This window comes from Pezoporus occidentalis, unplaced genomic scaffold (assembly GCF_034315485.1).
Source record: "Pezoporus occidentalis ecotype Australia unplaced genomic scaffold, CSIRO_AGI_Poc_V1 ctg144, whole genome shotgun sequence".
In the NCBI taxonomy this organism is placed as follows: Eukaryota; Metazoa; Chordata; class Aves; order Psittaciformes; family Psittacidae; genus Pezoporus; species Pezoporus occidentalis.
Window position 1 is genome coordinate 1,920,982 of NW_026913252.1, and position 22,274 is coordinate 1,943,255.

General features: G+C 40.2%; 1 protein-coding gene across 4 annotated transcripts in view; it reads right to left on the minus strand.

The window, feature by feature from the left end:
• DHX35 (DEAH-box helicase 35) overlaps window positions 1–22,274 on the minus strand; it is a 32,644-nt gene that overhangs the window by 1,110 nt on the left and 9,260 nt on the right. The window contains exons 6-22 of one of the 4 annotated variants that reach the window (XM_062610089.1): window positions 19,239–19,300; window positions 18,524–18,593; window positions 17,919–17,978; window positions 15,739–15,851; window positions 15,319–15,415; window positions 14,093–14,251; window positions 12,667–12,853; window positions 11,746–11,870; window positions 11,043–11,097; window positions 9,716–9,862; window positions 6,915–7,010; window positions 6,466–6,560; window positions 5,827–5,904; window positions 4,541–4,670; window positions 3,749–3,830; window positions 3,128–3,199; window positions 685–823 (exon numbers count right to left, since the gene is read on the minus strand). In XM_062610089.1, coding sequence (XP_062466073.1) covers window positions 685–823; window positions 3,128–3,199; window positions 3,749–3,830; window positions 4,541–4,670; window positions 5,827–5,904; window positions 6,466–6,560; window positions 6,915–7,010; window positions 9,716–9,862; window positions 11,043–11,097; window positions 11,746–11,870; window positions 12,667–12,853; window positions 14,093–14,251; window positions 15,319–15,415; window positions 15,739–15,851; window positions 17,919–17,978; window positions 18,524–18,593; window positions 19,239–19,300 — 1,767 coding nt within the window. Of the gene's footprint in view, window positions 1–684; window positions 824–3,127; window positions 3,200–3,748; window positions 3,831–4,540; window positions 4,671–5,826; window positions 5,905–6,465; window positions 6,561–6,914; window positions 7,011–9,715; window positions 9,863–11,042; window positions 11,098–11,745; window positions 11,871–12,642; window positions 12,854–14,092; window positions 14,252–15,318; window positions 15,416–15,738; window positions 15,852–17,918; window positions 17,979–18,523; window positions 18,594–19,238; window positions 19,301–22,274 lie in introns of all 4 variants that reach the window. The other 3 variants (XM_062610088.1, XM_062610087.1, XM_062610090.1) reach the window with 3 other exon arrangements.

The following is a 22,274-nucleotide window of genomic DNA, read 5'->3' on the forward strand; positions in this document are numbered from 1 at the left end:
GGGTGCTGAGGTGCTGGCACAGGGTGCCCAGAGAAGCTGTGGCTGCCCCATCCCTGGCAGTGTTCAAGGCCAGGTTGGACACAGGGGCTTGGAGCAAGCAGCTCTAGTGGAAGGTGTCCCTGCCTGTGGCAGGGGTTGGAGCTGGAGGAGCTTTAAGGTCCCTTCCAACCCAAACCAGTGTGGGATTCTAAAAGGTATGTGCATGCAACGGAATTTGTAATAAAGCCTTGCACAAATAGCAGCTTTCTTTTGTCATTTCAATTTTGAAAAGAGCAGATTTTTATTATTTTTTTTTAGTAAATATAATTAATGCTCAAAAAAAGGCTCTAAATCCACTCAAATTTGCAAAGCATATAAAGACTCTCCTAAATTATTATGTAACCTATAACCACTGCCTACCCATAGTGCTCCTCAGAAAAGTCCTACCAAGTGCCTATGGTGTAAAGTGTAAAATGGTTGAAGGCTTCGTTTACTAGTGATACTCTATTTTGTAAGTTTGAGATCATGTCTGTTGGCCGGATTATAGGGAAAAAGCTTTCATGAATCAATTCAGTATATTCCTTTTTATATTATAACCACTAAAATTAACAAAACCAAATTATTTTTGTACCATTAAATAGACAACAACAAAACACGAACACATTAGAAGTTCAGATGCAAGAGTTGCTAATACAGCAATGGTACCATTTGGGCTTTATGCTGATCCTGTACTGCTACTTGCTGGTAAAAATGAGGTGCCAGTTCCAAGAGCCATGCAGATTCTACAGCAGTCACATCTCTCATGTAATATTTCGCAGTCTGTATGACTTCATTGTAGACTACCCTAGGAGAAGGAAAATAAAATTTAAAAAGTGTTTGCTTTATAGCAATGAGGGAGAGAGATGAGAACAGCATTATGTTGGTGACAACAGCAAAAGAGGGACATGGAGCTGCCAGATCGAGTCCAGAGGGTGTCACAGAGATGCTGCGAGGGCTGGAGCAGCTCTGCTCTGGAGCCAGGCTGAGAGAGCTGGGCTGGGTCAGCCTGGACAAGAGAAGGCTCCTCAAGGGGAGACCTGAGAGCAGCTCCAGTGCCTAAAGGGGCTGCAGGAAAGCTGGAGAGGGGCTTGGGACAAGGGCCTGTAGGGACAGGCCAAGGGGAATGGCTTGAACCTGCCAGAGGGGAGACTGAGATGAGCTCTTAGGCAGAAGCTCTTCCCTGGGAGGGTGCTGAGGCGCTGGCACAGGGTGCCCAGAGAAGCTGTGGCTGCCCCATCCCTGGCAGTGTTCAAGGCCAGGTTGGACACAGGGGCTTGGAGCAAGCTGCTCCAGTGGAAGGGGTCCCTGCCCCTGGCAGGGGTTGGAGCTGGAGGAGCTTTCAGGTCTCTTCCAGCCCAAACCTGTCCGTGATTCTATATTTAGACTCGATATTTATACATATATCTAGTATGTAGTTTCACAGTATATACTGACAGATTAGTACTTACAGAATGACAAGGAAGTCTTTATGTTATCATACAAACTCTTACCTCCTTCCCTCTGGTTTTCAGAATACTTTACATTAATACAACCTTTAGAGTACCACTCAAAACACCTTTGCTTACTATTAGGACATCTGGATGAAAGGTATAGAAGAAAAAATATTTCTTACACTGGAGCCAAGGGGGACTCTTAACAGATACTTTGGAAGAGAGAATATTAGTTACTCTGTGATACCATTAATAAGGATTCAAAAGCACCAAAACCCTGGACCCGTAACAAGTAGGGCACAAACTACAGCATGACTATCTCTGGTGCCTGTTTACAGACAGTCAAGATAAGGATTAGAGGTAGAAAACACCTTTAACTACTACCAGAACATTTCCTGTAAGAGATTTAGAAACAGAAACCCCTGTGGACTCAATCACTGCTGCCAGCATGAACTGCTTGCCAGCATGGACAACCTATTTCTGAAGTCACCCTTCAGCAGGAAAAGAAATTTTTACCAAGGAAGTGCAAAGCCACGTTATCTGCCCTCTACACACAGTAGAGCTGCAAGCCCACAAGGTTTGGGGCCTCTCATTAACTGGCATTTTGCTCCCAAAAGCAAAGAGGAACAAGTCCAAAATTCTCTTCTCTGCCAAATGCAGCCAAGACACACAAACTAATACAACTAAAGAGAAACCTGAGGAAAAAAAAAACAAGAACAAGAACACATTCAATATACACCTGTAACAGAGAGATGAAGCCTTCAGTAGAGGATGGTTGCCCAGGCAGCAGTAGCACAGAAATCAGAGTTCCTGAGCAAGTTAAACTCCTGTGTTACAGGACCAAGGGAGCCAGTAGTGTTTTTCAGTTGGTTGTGGCAATATCACAAGACCTACAGAGCTACACGCTGCTTAACTCAGCCCTGAAGAATCAGTACAATGAGCTGGACTCATTTCTGCTTTGTGAGCCAATGTAATTAGTGGCCAAGTTCCAATCAGTTATACTTCTGTAAATCCAACACACCAGGTGGAGGAGTCCAATTCAAAGATAACAGATGACATTGGCCAAGTTTATCTTTCGAAGTCTCAGCAAGAGGCAAAGAAGGACAAGAGTCCAAACACCTCAGATTGATCATGCTGCCTGATTGTTAGGAATGCATCTATTTGTCATCTGAGCATCTCTGACACACAAAATGAAACTGTAAAATGCTCACTAACACAAAAGTACAACCATTTCTTTCCTCAACCTGCTAAACAGACAGAACTTGTTGCATCAGCCATTTGCAATTACTGCAGCACCTACCTGACAGAATATTTCATAGAATCATATCCCTAATAGGCTTAATAAAAGTAAATTAACCCTAGTTCTATATAGGTACAGAGACTACTCAAAGAGCAGCCTGCAGTGCAAGATATGGTGCCCATTAAAGCAGGGTTACCTGACTCTGCTTCCCAGCCTCTGCAGGTTTTTTTGGCAGCTAAATGTCACTCTATTTCCCTGATTTATTTGGACACTGCCTACACAAAAATTTGCAAAAGAAATAGCAATTGAATTCTCACCGGGGAACCATGACCTTCTACATCTATTCCTCCACTGATGGAGAAAGGTCATTCATGAAAATGTCTGGATGCTGAAATTGTCTTTCCAAGATCACAAAACAAGTGAAAGCAGTTTAACTTACCAGCGTGGAGGTTTCTCTGCATACAACACTGACGTGGGGTGGATATGAAGTTCCTGGTCATCACGGATAGTCCTTGAAAGCAAAACAGCATTTCAGACTGTACATCTATTCATTGTTTAACAGCTGTTTCCTTTCATCCCCAGTAAGAATGTTAATAAAAGGGAACAACAAAAGAGCTGGAGCAAATTAAACCCATTTGTGTTTAATGAACAGATGAAACCAAGCTTAAATCCTGCGCAAAGGAACAATTGACACTTTAATGTCCTAGGAGTTCTACCTATATTAAAATGAAAAAGCAGCATTTCAGGCTTTTATTGAGTGCCCCTGAAGTGCTTACAACACTGCTGCACTACAACTGTACTTGCTTACATTAACACAAACTAATTACCCTTAGAAACAGCTTCCCACTATCAGCAACTTTATTTACATTTGCCAAAGAGAAGAGATAAACACTAAAGCAGTTTGAAAATACAAAACTTCACATATTTAGTAAATCAACTGTCATGTGTTTCTTATTGTAATTGTCTAAAGAAGCATCTGTGTGTTGATTATACTCAGACCTATCCAGTCAAAGGAGCTTTTCAACTAAGCAACAGTTGCAATGAAACTATATATATTTACCTGTAAGCTCCAGTAGAGTGGAATTTAGCTGCGTTTGCAAAGAATCCAGAAACTATGCATCTCAAAACAGGATCTGGATCACCTGAACAGAAAAATTTTCCTCTAAAATGAGTCAATGTATTGGTAAAAATACCTAACATACCACTTAATCATCTCAAACAACTTTTTACAATGCATCATGCTTTAATAATGAAGGCTGGAAGGAAGACAAGCCTTGCAATCTCTTTTGACTTTAATTTTACAGCAAATCAAGATTACCACATAAAAATCTACTGTTGCCACTGGTGTCTCCCTGCAGATAGTTTCACAGTCCTAAAAGCAACCTTGCAGGACAGCTAAAAATCAACCTCTGATTTTTCAGAGCAGTTAAAGACAAGTGCTGAGAACTGTTCGTGGCCTCCCTGCATGCGCAGCGCAGCTGGCAATCAGCTTCCAGTGACTGTACATCATTTTGAACGTACTAGAAATATGGCTTATTGGAAACCCGAAAGAGGGAACAGAGTGATCTATTTATGACTCTTTTGGTAAATCTGTCCATTCAATATATAATCTGTGGCTATAATCTCTTGCTGGAAAACATAACTAATAAAGATCGGACTAAATGTTAATTGCAAAAATTGGCTAAAATGCTCTTCTGTGCTCATTTTTAGGAGAAAAATCTGGGTTTAGTTAACCTTATTTTTTGGCCAGGAAGAAAAGACTTCAAAGGTTACAAGAAAAGCACAAAGAGACTGTCAGTTTGAGAGACTATGATCAATATGTACTGGACAACAGGTTAAAAACAATGTTCACCTTCACTAGACTTCTTTGGCACTTTAAAGCGGACAAGAAGCTTTTTCAGCTGCTCTCTTACAACAGAAGCTCTTACAAGCCCTTTGTAGTTCAGAAAGTGCTCCTGACACCACTGAGAGCTCTTGCTGTGCTGTACAGTAAGAAGAATAAAAAAATCACAATGAGATACAATCAGCAAAACAAAAGCCAATCTCTTTGGATCACATAGCCTTGTTCTGCCTTTCTTCTGACTCCTACAACATATTTATTATTGTTTTCTTGAAAAGTACCTATCTACATAGAAACTAACAAGGATACCTAGCCCAAATAGCTACAAAACATATTTCAAACAACTTCTAAATAGTAGCAGAACAAATACTATGGGATATTTTCAAACAGATGCGCTTGTTTCTTCATATGTGGTGAAAGAACAGCATCAGTCATTCCTTTCTCATACATAAATGCACCATCTCAAACTAGTATGTTTTCAACCTCAAAATGTAAACAACCTTTTTGGTACACAGTTTTCACTGGTCTTCTCTATGCAAAGAACTATTTCTCCAGAAGCCAGCACTTACTCCAAGAGCCTCTCTCTGCATTTGGCTATTTCTAAGACAATTATGCAGATATAAAATTTAAAGGGCAAAAATTCAGTTGGTGCCTGACTGATTGCTTTGGGCCTGGGAAGAGAGAAGTCAAACACCTGTGTGGTTACACCGCAAATATATTAATACAGAAGTGCTTTATACCAGCAAAATATACTTCTCCAAAACAGGTCTAGCACTTCACAACAGTTAAGTAAAACCTGAGTTTACAGAGAAGTACTGAGATGGTGTCAAACCTTTGGGTAAATCCATAGGGTCAATGAAGAAGAGGACACGATTATCAACGAGGCAATTTTTTTACAAAAGACTGCTAGATTTAGATGCAGTTTATAATCAGTAAAACTCAGATATATCCAAAGAAAAGATGAGAGAGTATGAACTTCATTAGGAATCTGGATACCTGTTTTTCCAAGCCCTTTCAAAAATCCCAGTCTCCTTGTAAAAACAGTTGTCTATCCATGAGACTTCTGTGCTGTATCCAAACCAAATTGTTTCTATTCCCTGTTCAGAGGAACTACAGAAGGTCTGTGACAAAATATGACCAGAATATCTTTTAAAGCAGGATTATCACTAAATAAACTTGGTAAATCCTCAGCTTTGAGGAAGCTGTATCCAGAACTTCCAGAATCAGAAGTGAATTCAACCAGAACACTTCAAGTTCTTCCCATTCCTGCAAGTCCACATACACCTGAAGTGACTTACTTTGACAAAGGCTTCATACACATTAAGCATAGTGAGATGATCACCCTCTTCCACAGCAAACTTTCTGTGTCGCCTGGCCTAGAGAAGAGGAAATAGTTTTTAACAAGCAAACTGATTTTTGCAAAAATCGGTTCCCTTAATGTACATATTTTCTGGTGACTGTTGCAGTTCTTACCATACAGGGTAGTTCCTCTAGGCAACAGCAATGTTTTACTAGCCCACCTATATTCAGGAGCACTTCTAAAACTGAAATTAGAAAAATGAACTGAAAACGAACCCCCAAAATCCAAGAGAAGGATGCGTTAAAGTGAGGCTCCAGCTACATCCTAATACTTTGTTCTTAAAAGGAAGTGGTGTTTGGGGAGGTTTGGGTATTTTTAGAAAACCCATATGCTGAGCAATATTGGCTTATAAACTTTCATATCTCTAGTCTTCAGAAGGAGGCTTTTAACATTAGGAAAGATCTGCAACGTTCCCACTGTTACTCAGCTTCTTTTACCTATAACCAACAGGCACAGTTCAATACCTTGTTTTATTTTCATACAAACTTGCAATCTGTAACAGGTTTCAATAAAATACTTGGCAGAATTCCAGAAACATGGAACTAACCAGAAGAAAAGGAGACACAACCGAACTTACAGCCTGAGACTTTTGATTTGGAGGGATCACAAAGATGTTCTGAATCTGCATCATGGCAGCAATTGTCAAAATCTCCTGGGAGCAGCCAAAATTTCCTGAGGAGAAATTCAGTACAGGAAATCACCTTCCATTCAACTTACCCACATACAGAATAAAAAGGAAAAGAAGAATATATTTTATAATACATAAAACCAAAATACCTGAACTCCTGGATTTTTTTAGTATAACAGTGAATGTTTTAATGGAAAACTTTAAAGACAAATGTGTTAGATTTCTTAGAGACAGCCACAAGTTTAACCAATTTTTATCACTAAACACCATACCAAGATGAAGCATACAGTTTGTTTCAAATTTAGCAAATGTCTAGTATTACACTACCATTACAAGTGGCAGTGTCCTCCTCTCCTCATCACAAGACTAAGAATAAAATCTGATTTTTTTCCTCCTACCTGATTCCAGAAGCATCTTTGCAAACATAGGATTCAAAGGAAACTCTGCTATTCTCATTCCAAGAGGCTCTGTTAAACGGCAGTGCATATCCAAACCTGCAGTATATTAATCAATGTAGCAATAATACAGGCAAAAGAGCACAGAAAGTCTTCTTTAAGGATTTAATAAGTACTAAAAAGCAAAAATTACAACCTAAAATATACCAAATGCACCTAAGAGGTGCTGAATGTATATTAAACTAAGCTTTAAGGCACTCCTTAATACCCAAGGCCTTGGGTGATATGATTTAGTGTAAGGTGTCCCTGCCCACGGCAGGGGGGTTGGAACTGGATGATCTTAAGGTCCTTTCCAACCCTAACGATTCTATGATTCTACGATTTACTCTGCTGTGGGACAGTGGGTTGTTCTGGCTTTTTTCAAACGTACTTGAACACAGAAGTTTCTTCATTTTGACCAAGTTCCATTGCTACTGCCAAAGACTTAGCAAACCTACAGTCAATGCAAATCAAAGTCAATGCAATGTCCAGAGTGCCTATTAGCTGTTAGACTTATGCATCCCCTATTTAAGTATTTAGCAACATCTTTGTTCATGCAGATGGGAAGCAGAAGGAGTCCTCATGAGAATGAAAAAAGGCACAGTTATGGAACAGGCACAACTGTAGAAAGAGGAAGCACTGACGGTGTGGTGGGGTAGGGCATCATTTTTCTGAGTCACATCTGCTGAGCTCATGGAGGAAAGTATTTTAACTTTAATATAATCTAAACTAGAGATGTGCATCTGATGAAGACTGCCTACAGTTTAGTCTGCCTCATGTATCAGTAACTGAATTGTCAGCCATGTTCCAACTGTAAGCTTTTTACTGGCATTGGGACAGGAGATAGGTATGACAGCTTGCTTTTTGATTCCCAGCTATCACTGAGCAACCCTGCACATTTATCATTTTAGTTGCGTAGCTTCCTACAGTCAAACACCTGCAGTAAGGTTTACCCACACAAGCCACTAGGTCCTATTCCAACCCAGAGCACTGTGCTGAAATTTCAGGAATGATTTAAATGGAAAGACATTTCCTTTGCAAGAGGACAAAGGAAATAGAATTAATAAAAACAGCAAGAAGAAAAGAGCTCACTACAAAAGGCAGCAAAGAGTAAGAATTGCAAAAGAAAACTGCAAGTCAACCAAGTTGTATGAGGTACAACAAGGAGGCAGAGCACAAGAGAAAACCTAGAGTTGGGATGAACGAGAGCTCATGAATAGGACTTTGGAGCACTGCTGATTGCATAAGTAACCTTAGCAGAGAAGACTGAGGAAACACAACTGTGGCCCATGCATTATATAAACATTATTTGTCAAACCATGGTGCCAAAACCTCCACAGTTTTACTTCAGCTCTGCTTCCCAGAGAGAAGCAAAACCACAAATCAAGTCAAGGAATGCAATCTTTTATAACTCATGTCAGCATATCTAAAACCACACATACCTCTATCAAGTGTTTATTATTTGATATGCTATCATCTCACTTATTATGGCAACGTAGTGATTCACTTGCCACACCCTTACACTGTCCAACCAAACCTAATAGGCCTTTCAGATGTCACAATATTTTCCTCAGAAACAGGTATAAAAGGCAGCTTGTGTGAAATGATGAAGTGATATAAACACCAAGTCACAGACACTGCAAAAATGAAGGTCTGATAGCTTTCACTTAATGAGTGCAATATGAGAGGTTTAAGAGCTACCACAATTACCACCTTAGAATATGCAGTCTTTCATCTACAGAAGGGTAACGGCATTACTACTAGCAAAAAGGATAAATTCCCATCTTTTTAATTTTCTACATGTGCATCAAGCCAAAATCCTTTGGCTTCTGCTTAATCTTACAAATTTCAATGCAGTTTTGCTCATGCACAGATGTCTTTGCAGAGGTAAGCCTGCAATGGATACTAGTTCAGAACAGGTAAAAGTTGCCTTGAAATCATCCTGGAAGCAACCATTTTATTGTATCTATATAGGAAACTGGAGATCTTAGAAAAAGATGCTGCAAAGATTTTTACTGAAGATGCTCGTAAGAAACTATTCACTTACTGTGGCACTAGTATGTTACAGGCTGAGGGATTAAAACTCTATTTTTAGGTAGAGTGGTTGTTTCTGATAGGTGACAACTCACAAACGGATCTTCAACAAAACCTTGGATCTGAAGCGAAGCTAAAAATAAATCCATTTTCTACCTGCTTATTTACTTCCTAAATGATTCTTAAAAACAATAAACTCCAACTGACAATTCAGACTTTCAAAGCATCAAAGGAGAAGGCTGAGAAGAGATACCCCTGACGTAATCTGTATCACTGTAAAAATAATCAGTCTAAAAACAGTGATGTGTTTATTCAACAGAAGTATCTCAACCTGAAGAGCATCTGCTTTTCTGTTGGCACTGCACTGGCACAGTAGGGTCCTGACCCCCATTTGCATGCAATTACAATGCAAGTGTTGAAATACAGGTTCACACTTGCATAAGAGAAATGTAATCCTTACTGCAGCTGCAAACGCTTGGGCAGCTTCACCTCTGCAACTTACAGAAAATCTCCATAATAAACCATCTAACACCTTAAACTTCAGCAATGTTTAAGAGTGAATCTGAACACCACACACATTTCTTTACATCTTCATCAACATCAGCATTCCTCTGCTTTGCTACAAAAGCTGGGCAGCCAAGAGAGTAACAGCTCTGTACTGCTCTGTGAAGTTACCATGAGCATAACACTTTTGCCAAAACATCAAACAGCTAATCAGTAAGTTTTCTGACCTTCCCTCTCCACCTCCCCAGGTGTTTTTGGCTGTGAATTCATCTTTGAAACATGCTTCTGAGCCACTGTGAAGGTCCTTATTCCAAGCTTGGAAAGGTTGCCAAGAACCGAGTGCCTGAAGCAAAACCCTCCTTTGCAAGATGGAGCTGAATCAGCACAGAGCAAAATGACGGCCAAGCAGAGAATAACAGCTCCATGACAATAAGACAGCAGACTGCCACAAGTTACAACACAGCATTTCTAAGTGATGTCAAAATAGTCACAAACCTTTGGATGTTTCCAATGTTTACACAGTCTCCATCACACTACCCTTTTCTTCATGTTTATATTATAGGGCAAATATTGTTAACTTTGAATTAACTACAAACATTGAGTTACAGTCAAATTGTTTCACTTTCACTACTTCTTCTTGTGTCAAGTTGTTTTGTTTAAGTCTGCTGCATTCAAATAGATTAAATAGCTGTCAAATACCCCAACAATATAACAGCCCTTCCTATAAACAAAATCAGGCAGCATTCATTCCACTCACAACAAAAAGGAATCAAAACCTGTGTATAAAAATATTACTACAGTGTGACTTGAGTGTTACAGGTATCCAACAGCAGCATAATGAATAAAACAGAAATTAACACCTTTACAGTCATAGAATACCTCAAATTGGAAGGGACTCAAGAACCACTGAGTTGTGCTCCCTGCTCCTCGCAGGACTACCTAACACCAAACTACATGACTAAGAACATGGTTCCGACTCTCTACTGAATTTGAGAACAAGCTGTGATCAGTAATTCATAGAATCCTAGAACAGTCTGGGTTGAAAGGGACCCTAAAGCTCATCCAGTTCCAACCCCCTTTAAGGTCTGAAGAAACACAGAGGATCTGCCTAAGAGAATCACACCAACATCCTCATCAGCTCAGAGCCCTGTTCCTACCAAAGATAAATAGCTGGTTCTTCCAATGAAGGTGCAAGGAAATACACAGATAATAGCTATAAAATATGCTTGCTCAATCTAAACACTTAATCTGTAGTTTATACTCTATGAAATGGATTTATAGTTGCTCCCAGAAAATTACTGCTGCCTTTTGCTTGCTTACCTGTCTGAAACAACTGGAGGAAAAGAAAGTAAGTTCAGAGGAGACTTAGGTACATTTTAGAAACATGCCAACAGACAGCTTCCACCAGTCAAGGCTGCGTTATCTCTTTGTCAAAGCACAGCTCTCAAATGCAAGTTTGATTAATGTCCATCCAATCACCAAATCCAAATTAACAGGTTTTTTCATAACTCATGTAACTTAACTCTAAATAAAGCAAAGCGTAATATTTCTCACCTCCTAAGGCATACAGCAGTTCTAAAGCTTGCACCATTGACTGGGCAGGAGGTGGCTGTGGAGAAAAGAAAAAAAGCTCATTATTTAAAGCTATCATCACAGAACACAAGCTATCACAGAAATTCTTAGACCTTCCTCTTCTACAAAATCCTGAAGTTCTAATTACCTATCTTTCTACTCCTGTATAGCGAGGAAAGAGGTCTCAGACTCTTGCTTTCACCCTTCCACTGACTGCAATGCTGCGAGTCAAAATCATCTCAACAAGCTTAACTTCTAATGCCACCATGTGAGTTTTCCACATCAATACAAGAGTAGCTAGAAACTTTACAGAAAGCAAATCTAAAACTTGATACTGCTCTTTTTAACAAAACAGACAAGCACTGGTTTAGTTCTATAGGTATCTTTTCCCTTCCCCCCCTTTTTCTTCATAAATTCAATGCAAAGGGACTACAGTTAGTTTGCAGAATCTGTTTGTCTTTCTAGGCTTTTCTTGACTTGCCAGCAATCTCTAGAATACAAAAAGTTGTTGTTTCGAAGTTGTCACACACATTACTTGCACTAGTTGATTCCCAATGCCCAAAGCTGACAACAAGTTATGCTTTCCAAATTAACAGCGCAATGGTTCTGTGTGTTACCAACCAGTCATCTACTGATTTTCCTTCCGAGTAAGGAAAGACGACAGATTTTACAGCCTAGGACTCACTGAAAGAAAGGGGAACCTGAGCACATTGTCGATTCCCAAAGCCTTCAGCTGCAAGATGACGGGTGCAAGGTTACTACGCTGCATCTCGGGAACAGTGGACTTTGGCAACTTTTCAAAGTCCTCCTCTGTAATGGGAGAAAACAAAGCCATTCAGGACTGAGATTCAACTCCACCCTGTATAGTCAAGAACACAGAATCATACCTGTTTCAAGTTAAAATTATCAAGTATGAATTAACAGGTGTTAAAAGAACTCTAACTCAAAGATGATCTTTCTCCAACTACTGCATTTTAAAGATGATTTCTTTTAAACAGAAAATTCAATGGTTTTGGCTACACTGCTGATTCGGCAGCTGCCCCAACTGTACTTCTACTTGAAATGTTCTTCACAGAAATCTGCAGCAGCAGCTCCAGAAGTCCTTATATTAGAAACATAGAATCACAGGCTGGTTTGAAGTGGAAGGGACCTTAAAGCTCCTCCAGCTCCAACCCCTGCCACGGGCAGGGACCCCTTCCACAAGAGCAGCTTGCTCCAAACCCCTGTGTCCAACCTGGCCTTGAACACTGCCAGGGATGGGGCAGCCACAGCTCCTCTGGGCACCCTGTGCCAGTGCCCCTTTAGGCACTGGAGCTGCTCTAAGGTCACCCTTTAAAGAGCCTTCTTTTCTCCAGGCTGACCCAGCCCAGCTGTCTCAGCCTGGCTCCAGAGCAGAGCTGCTCCAGCCCTTGGAGCATCTTTGTGGCCTCCTCTGGACTCGCTTGTGCGTCTTTTATCATTTTCCTATCTACTGCTGAAAGAAAAAACACACTTTTGTTCTTTATCTAACACTAAAACCACTGTAAAGCAAAATGGAAGTCACATCAGCAAGTTCACCTTCCCTACATACCAGATTACTGACCTGTATAAAGCCTGTAACATTTACCAGAGCGGTTCCGTCCTGCACGTCCTGCTCTCTGATTAGCTGAAGCCTTAGAGACTGGAACCACCACAAGACATTCAATGGCTGTTTTGGGGTTATATGCACGAAGCTTCACAAACCCACAATCAATTACGAATACGATTCCGCGAACCGTGATGGAGGTCTCTGCAACGTTGGTGGCAACTACCACCTACAGACAGACACAGTGAGGACATGGTGAACTCCCCAGTCTCAATTGCACCATCAAGGCCTTGCATCTGTGAACCAGGACTCAAATACAAGCCACGTGAAAGATCTCAGTAACAGACAGTTCCAGTAAACACACTCTGGAGTACAGAACAATACAGTAATGCAGCAAACAGAACTGTCAGCTTGAAATAGCCCAGTTTTTACAGTTTCATAATCACTTTCTTATCCAAATTTATTCTCTCTTCGTAGAAGAAGATCTTGGCAGTGTTTGCAGAGGAAAATCATTGCTAAATAAAAACACCTGATTTACAGTCAAACTATGTGAGAACAAGTATTTTCTTTCTTCTCAGTTCTATTGAGCTGTTCCCTGTCACACTGGAGCAAGGCAGGGGATAGGAGGAGAACAGAGTTAAGTGTCCCATGTTCAGTATCCCTGGACAGATACACTTACACTTACTTCCTGAAATATCAAAAAATAATTATTCCCAGATGACAGAGAGAAACCTAGTCCTTATATCACCTGAAATTAAAAAAGTAAATCTTGGAAGTTAATTGACTAATATCATACCCTAGAGAGAAAAGAAGTATTCTGTGGTTCTGTGGTTTATTTATACTCAATGCTCTCCAACACCAGATGAACAAGTCTACTTTTTAGTCTGCAGTATGAACAAAATTATAAGAAGTCACCCTGTGTAATTCTGTGGGCTTATCTCAGCCCCAACACAGGCTCTGTCTAAGCAGAAAGCATTAATCATGACCAATTATATAGTTGACTATATATTTTTTTCTACTAAAACCAGGCAAGTTTTAACTTGTTTCTTAGATGAAAATACAGCACTTACCCACTCTAACACTAATTTTTCCATTAGAGGTAGGAAACAGCCATAGACACTTAGACCACAAAAAGAAATAAAACCAGGTAAAAGACTTAAGAGTATTAAGAAGCTGCAACTGGACATAGAGAAATATGAGGTTGTACAAAGACTCTTGAAAATTGAAAGTTGATGAGGTTAACAGGAAAGTTAGAATAAACGTCTAAGACTGATCAAAGGTGGTAAGGGAATCCAGAGAACATGCTCTTGGTTCAGTTTGAAAACTGATAGGCAGTGTTAGGAGATACAGAAAGACTCCTTCGGTAAGTGTTTGCAATAGTCTCATGATGTGAGCCAGATATATGCAATCTGTGTAATGCAGATACCCCTCTGGGTGGTAGAAATTGAGACATACACGGCAGCCTTACCTTCCTGACATTGTGAGAAACTCTCTCAAACACTTTCATCTGCTCAGGAGAAGGCAGTCCAGCATACATGGGGAGAACACGAAGGTGTCTTTTCATTCCAGTGCGAGAGAGGGCCCGAGCCTGTTCTATGAGCATGGAAACAACAGTCTCCACTTCCTCCTAGAGCCAGAGCATGACAGGGGACAGAATGTGAGAGGTTTCACTTTCATACCACACAGCTGTCACCTACATAAAAAAAATGCACCAAAATACCATAGTTCAAATTGTTCAAATCCTGGGATCTTCTGACTAGCTCAATTTTGTAATATTCTTACATAAATTGCTATTCATAATAAATATGTGTTCACATTAATATTTTTGTTCATTCTTATTTGAGACAATGTCACATCACAAATACATAAGCAAAATCACCAGGAAAGGACTGAACAAAGCTCAGGAGGAAGCAGGCATATTTTCCTCCATCACAACTTGTGAGAGCAAAATGGGAGGCCAATCTATTTTGACAGTGCAGAATGCTGTGGGTCTTGATCAGGAATGAAACAGTAACTTCATTAGCACCTATTGCTCAACCTCACACTTAATCTCATAGATCAACTGTGGCATCTCACTGGTAAACACAGACAACAAAGGATCAGACATTGCCTCCTGAGATACCCAATTCATTCTTCTAAAAATTACATCAATAGTGAAGACGAAGAATTTTTTTTTTTGAAAATATGCAAGATGTTGTTGAAGCTCTTCAAGGTAGCTCTTTACTGGAAAAATGATATGCTACTCCTCAGCTGCAAAGTGAGCTGACAGGCATAAACAGAGAGGAAAAGACAAGTAAATTTGTATCTCACAGAAATTTGTTTGTCTGTCATGTTAATGATGTTAAGCCCAACAAATGTAAATTCCATTTGCCTTAACTATTAGCAATGACTCACTGTCAATTTAACAACTTTGCAGGTGTGACTAGCACCAAAACCCCCCACACTATTCCATTTATTAACAAGGCTGAAAGTATTAAATGGGAAAAACTGTTCATCACTAGCTTTGACAAATTCAGGCCATACATTTTCTACGAGTCTTTGTGACTGGCCTAATTCAGCTCCCATCAATGTAAAAACGTCTGTCATCTTTAATGTGACTAAAAGAAGCACAGCTAAGGAAAGCAGGAGACTCAGGGCACTTTGCAAAGTCAACAATTCAGTGTTGTAACGCAAAAATATTGCTTATGTCTGTACCTGCCCAGTTAAAAATGCCAGTATATCACCATCATTCTCCATCTGGTGAATTTTCATTGCAGTTTCCACAGTTGATTTTACATAATCTGGAACAGGACTACAAGGAGAAAATAGGAGAGACATTAGCAGAAAAACAGGTAGAGCCTCCTCATTTCCATAAGGAACAAAAAGCAAGCTAGCTTTTGGAAACTACACAACAGCCATACCACATTTAGCTCATGATGAATCCTTGGGAATAAGCAATTAATTTGTTTCCTTTCCACTACAGCAAGCCTAAAAACATGTCAGCTGCTATAAGTTATATCCAAATGTTTGCCAGATTGAAGGTTACACCTTCTGGGAACATCTAAGCTCTAACATAGATCAAATGATACCACAGTTGCATACCATCCTAAGCACCATTGACAAGATCAAACACACCTCTGTATGTAAAAGATGTCCACTGGAAACGTTCTCCCTTCCACAGTAAGTATCACGCTGGTATCTTTGCTGGGGTCACCAGTATCATTTTGATTAAAGAAATTCTTGAATTTCTACATTAAAATAAAAAGAAATACTTTCAGTTTGATATTTCAAAGAATGAAGGGAGAAACCTCAAGACATGAAGAAGTTCAATTACTGCAATTTGGGTGTTTTATTCATAAATTTGACAGTGTCAATTTAAAAATTTTAGATTTAGGGTTTGTTGCCTTCTCTCCTGTCCGGGATAAGGCACTTGACACACACAGAGTCTTGCATGTTTATTGTTTTTGAGAAGCAAAGATCAAAAAGAGGTAATAAAGTTACTTAGAAGAACTGATGACTGCTGGAGAAAGCAGATATATAAACTTCATAATGGATCTATAACAGTAGCAAAGTCAAAGCTAAGAAGAACTTGATTGGTCCTCAAAGTTTTGGGTAGGGCTTGCATATTCTCCATTTCTGGATGAGCAAGTATATTTTACAGCTCTTACTGAACGCCACCATCTCACTTGGTAAAAGCATAGGCTAATTTAGGTTTTTGTCTTCTGCATTGCAAGACACCTTCATAAATTCAGTTTTATTGCCACAAAGTATTTTAAATGTGCAATAGCAAAAGAATGACAGTTAGGAACCCAAATAATCGATCTTGACTTTCATGACCATTATAGAGATACCATAAACTTTCTGTATTTAAACAAACGTTAATATAGTCATACTAACCATTTTGTTATTATTTTTACATTACCTGTAAGCTATTTGAAACATGCTATTTTTGGCAGTTAAAATTTTGCAAAGGCACAGTACTGTAGCATTATCTAATGTACAGAATACACAGCAGTGCAAGTGCTACCAGAGCTTACAATCAAAAATTTATGGCATATGATATTTGCCACTAAAGGAAATCTCAGTACACCCACACTTTCAGTGCTGCACACAAGCTCTCAACATCGCATCTCATGAAGGACACAGGGGAGTTAGGAAAAGTACAGAGAAACGCAAAGAACACAATAAAGGAAATGGAGCAGCTGCCTTATGAGAGACTGAAAAGGCTGGGGCTCTGCCTGGGGAGCAGCAGTTTGAAAACCCACACAGCTGAGGTGCACAGAATCAAAGGTGACAAAGTAAGTAAATGTAAAACTGGTGCTGGTTATTGTTGTGTTAAAAAAAAAAATGCGAATCCCATACTAACAGAACCAGGAGGTCCTTGATGAAACGAGCAGAAAAGGAAGAAATTAAATAAAGTACTGCATTACACAGCAGGTGGCAAACTCCTGAAAATTGCTCTCACATGATGTCCTGAAGACTTACAGATCTGAAGACAGATTAACAAACAGCAGGCCCATAAACACATACTAGAAGGAAATTGCAGGAATGCACTGTGTAATGTCCCTATTGCAACCACTGCAGGTGCTGAGGCAGCTCACAGAGAACAGACCCACAGCAGCTGCATGGGCTCCCACACTCCCTAACCAGCATGTCCTACTGCTGCTGCTGCTCCAGAAAGAAGACTGGGCTGGATGAAACACTTCTCTGATCTAGAAGAGCATGTTTTCTGTTCCTACTCAAAATTAAATTAACATTTTTAGTAAGTTACATAAGTTTCCACAGGCCACAAGTCAATCAAGGGAACTAGTAGGATCTCACTGCAATTGAATCTACTCATTTATCACTCATTTTTCCTGGTCTGTGGTTGTCTCAAATTACTGCCATCAGCAAAACAGAGATAAACCAATGTCTCTTACTAGACTAGATTAAGCCAAGGGAACATCTTTTCATGCAACAATACCAATGGGGGGCTGGAAGGAGTGGGGGAAGGAGGGGGAAGAAAAACAGACATCAGTATATGAGAAGCAGATTCATATTTATATTCATTTCCAAAAAAAAAGTTTGCTAATACAAAATGAAAACCAAATGCAGCAACCTAACTACTGCAGACTTTTTCCTGCATTCTTTCCTCTCTTCTTTGCCACTCAAACAGCAGTAATGTTTCACAAGAAGCAAGCCCCACAGAGAATATATATATATACACATATATATATTCATATACATATATATATATATATATATATATATATATATATATATAAGTGGAGTTTCCACTTAAGGTCAATTTATTTCAAACCACACTGGAGCTATACCTCTGCATCCAAGGTGGCTGAAGCCACAATCAGTCGAAGATCCCCACGCTTCTTCTGAATCTAGGATAGAGACCAAGAACACCCAGAGTAAAAACTGTTTTCTGAGATATAAGGCTACAACCAAGATTACCAATAACTGCTCTTTAAAAATACTTTGACAATACAAAACAGCTCAGGAACTGAAGCACACTCATCACTCCACAGATCTAACAGCCTAATGGCTGGAGGTTTATATATTCATTTTAAGGGCATTCAGCCTGTAATCATTATTGTTTACTCTTAATTTCTGGTAGGAGTCAGATCTTCACCAGGCTGAAAGTCAACAATAACCCCCTATGAGATCACTTCACATGATCAGCAGCAACAGAATGAAGAACACCTTTTTGCTAATAAGGAGACATTTCAGCACTGGGGGGAGGAAACACGAGGATCCTGAGTGACAGATGTCTACAGTAAATAGTTGGGCATGTACAACAGGCTGTAGGATAATAAGGAATCAGAAATCACCCTCTCTCAAATGGATTCACTAATCAGCCATCAGGATCAGAGGTTTAACAAAAAGGATGAAAATGAAAATGATTACAGAGAACATTAAAATAAATAACCTTTCTCAGTAAGCCAATGGCAATATCTGTATAAAGAGTCCTTTCATGGGCTTCATCCAGCATGAGGACACTGTGAACAAAGCAGAAAGATTAAGATTTCAAAAATGGCTTGACGATTGACACTAGAATCAGTGTCTTCCCATCTTCCAGAAATATCATTATTTTAAGTCTGCTACTGGACTATTACTGTGCACATCCACTTAGAAAACTGTGAAAGTTAAAAAAATAAAAATAAAAAAAATCACAAAACAAGGTAGGGAGAAAAATGTAGATAACGTGGCCCATACACACTCTTCTTTATTCATGCTAGCTTTTGGAAAAGAGTAGAAAAAAAGGGTCTGGCTTTACTGCACTGCACGGCTTGTCTGCATACTGGAATATGCCTGCTTTTGTTGTGATTATTTTTAATTTGATTGGCATCAGAAAGAAAGTTAATTTAAAACTAGTAAATTAAACAGTTCTTCTAAAACCCACTTAGCTTTTGTTCCAAAACCACAGCAGCAAATCTTGCCGAGTTTGGTGTTGCAATGATCAACTGATTTTCTTTGTCTTTACAACAGCAAGTAGTCAAACTCCTAAAGTAATTTTCAGATCTTTTGGTATTTAATATATAATAACTACACCTCAGCCTAAAAAAAAAAAAAAAAAAAAAAAAAAAAAAATCACTTATTTATCAAATTACAATTCAGCAAGCATTCATTCCACGGTTCCTTACCTATATCTTGTTAATAAAGGATCAGCCATCATCTCCCTCACCAGCATACCATCAGTTAGAAACTAAAAGTGAATACAAATTAAAATTTAAACAAAATCCACCAACTAGTCTGAATTAGCCACATGATTTTTATAGATTACCGTTGTGGTTGAAGCCCAGCTGGTACCTCAGAACCACCCAGCCATGCACTCACTTCCCCTCTTGTTCCCTCCCCACTCCTGAGGGATGGGGAGGAGAATCCAAAGAATGTAAACCCCACAGGTTGAGATAAGAACAGACCAGTAACTAAACTATAATGCAAAAATACTACTATTACCGCTAATAAAAATAGTGGTAAGAGAAAAAACAAGGGGAGAGAATATGAAACTAAAAGAGGAAAGGAAAAAAAAAAAAAACAGTAAACACAAGTGATGCCGAATACAATTGCTCAGCACCCAGCAACTGATACCCAGGCCTTGCGGGTGACTCCCCCCAGTTTCTATACCAGGCATGATGTGCTGTGGCATGGAATACCCCTTTGGTTAGTTTGGGTCAGGTGTCCTGTCTCTGTTTCCTTCCTGCTGTCTGTATTTCTGAATGCTAACCCAGAGGTGATCAGACTGACTGGTTTCTAATCAGTATTTAAGCTATTTTTATATTAAAAAATAAAATAACAGGTTGGCAGCACTGGAATGTGGCAATAGAAGTTTCTTCACTGTTGTCTGTAACATAGCTAAATCAGCTCTACCAGTAACATCCCGCATGTCAATGCAATGCTGACCCTCTCAAAGTAGACCACGTAATATCTGACCAGTACACAAACCTTCACATGTCAACAAAATGCAACATATAAATTTAATACTTCCTACTAGCCCATGGAAACCCAACCAACTTTATGTAGTCATCAATAGTTTGATCTGGGATTCCAAATGTGGCCTTGACCTAGGCAAGAACTGGTGTGCAAGGTGAAAACCTCCAGATTTCCAACTCCAAATGATTAATCATCACAATCAAAAAACAAAAAACTAAACCCAAATCCCAAAAAAAACTCTGAAGATTTCAGCTGCATTTAATGAACAAGCATCTCCAGTTCTTCCGCTTTTAAAAGGGCTACTAGCCTCAGTAATCAAAAATCTAACTAAACTGTCTCACTCATCATCATTGCTGTTCCAGCATAAGCAGACTCTCATCTGTACCAACACAAGCAACATTAATATTGCTCACAGTACTGAAGAACAGCTGCAAAACTTACTATTGAATCCACATCACATTGCACTCAGTCAGCCTACTCATCTCATGTTTTATCTGTGCTTTTAACCAAAATCTATTTTTAGGGTGGCAAGGATACTTCAGCTGTGATTCACTGCAGCCTTTCCCTATGACTTTGTGTGACGCATCAGGTCACACCAGCACCGTACCAATATCTGGTCACATCTCCCTTGAAAATACCCTTTAATTTCACAGTGTGGCTGCCAGTCTAGCAGAAAAGAACACGTACACACTTTAGTAAGGTTTGGATAGCCACAGCCTTTCCAAGCACACTTTCGGGATACCCACCTGGAAAACTGCAATCACAGTATCACAGTATCACAGTATGCTAGAGATTGGAAGGGACCTCAAAAGATCATCTAGTCCAATCCCCCTGCCAGAGCAGGAACACCTAGATAATGTTACACAGGCATGTGTCCAGGCGGGCTTTGAAAGTCTCCAGGGAAGGAGACTCCACAACCTCCCTGGGCAGCCTGTTCCAGTGTTCCGTCACCCTCACTGAGAAGAAGTTCCTTCTCAAGTTTAAGTGGAACCTCTTGTGTTCCAGTTTGTACCCATTACCCCTTGTCTTATCATTGTTTGCCACTGAGTAGAGCCTGCCTCCATCCTCATGACATTCCCCCTTTATATATTTATAGACACTAATAAGGCCACCCCTCAGTCTCCTCTTCTCCAAACTATAGAGACCCAGCTCCCTCAGTCTTTCCTCATAAGGGAGATGCTCCACTCCCTTAATCATCTTCGTTGCCCTGCGCTGGACTCTCTCCAGCAGCTCCCTGTCCTTCTTGAACTGAGGGGCCCAGAACTGGACACAATATTCCAGATGCGGTCTCACCAGGGCAGAGTAGAGGGGAAGGAGGACCTCTCTCGACCTACTAACCACCCCCCTTCTAATACACCCCAGGATGCCATTGGCCTTCTGGGCCACAAGGGCACAGTGTTGGCTCATGGTCATCCTGTCGTCCGCTAGGACCCCCAGGTCCCTCTCCCCTACACTGCCCTCTAACAGGTCGTTCCCCAACCTATACTGGAACCTGGGGTTGTTCCTGCCCAGATGCAGGACTCTACACCTTCCCTTGTTATATTTCATCCAGTTATTCCCTGCCCAACTCTCCAGCCTGTCCAGGTCTCGCTGGATGCCAGCACAGCCTTCTGGCGTGTCAGCCACTCCTCCCAGCTTAGTGTCATCAGCAAACTTGCTGATAGTACACTCAATTCCCTCATCTAAATCGTTGATGAATATATTAAATAATACTGGTCCCAGTACTGACCCTTGAGGCACTCCACTAGTTACAGGCCTCCAACTAGACTCCGCCCCATAGACTACAACTCTCTGGCTTCTCTCCTTCAGCCAGTTCACAGTCCAACTCACTACCTGATCACCCAGACCACACTTCCTCAATTTAGCTGTGAGGATGCTGTGGGAGACTGTGTCAAATGCTTTGCTGAAGTCAAGGTAGACCACATCCACCGCTCTGCCATCATCCATCCATCATGTTATTTCCTCATAAAAGGCTAAGAGATTGGTCAAACCTGATTTCCCCCTGGTGAAGCCATGTTGACTGCCCCTCATAACCCTCTTATCCTTGATATGCCTTAAGATGGCACCAAGGACAAGGTGTTCCATCACTTTCCCAGGGATGGAGGTGAGGCTGACCGGTCTATAGTTACCCGGGTCCTCCTTCTTGCCCTTTTTGAAGACTGCAGTGACATTTGCCTTCCTCCAGTCCTCAGGCACCTCTCCCGTTTCCCAAGACTTGGTAAAGATGATGGCGAGTGGTCTAGCAA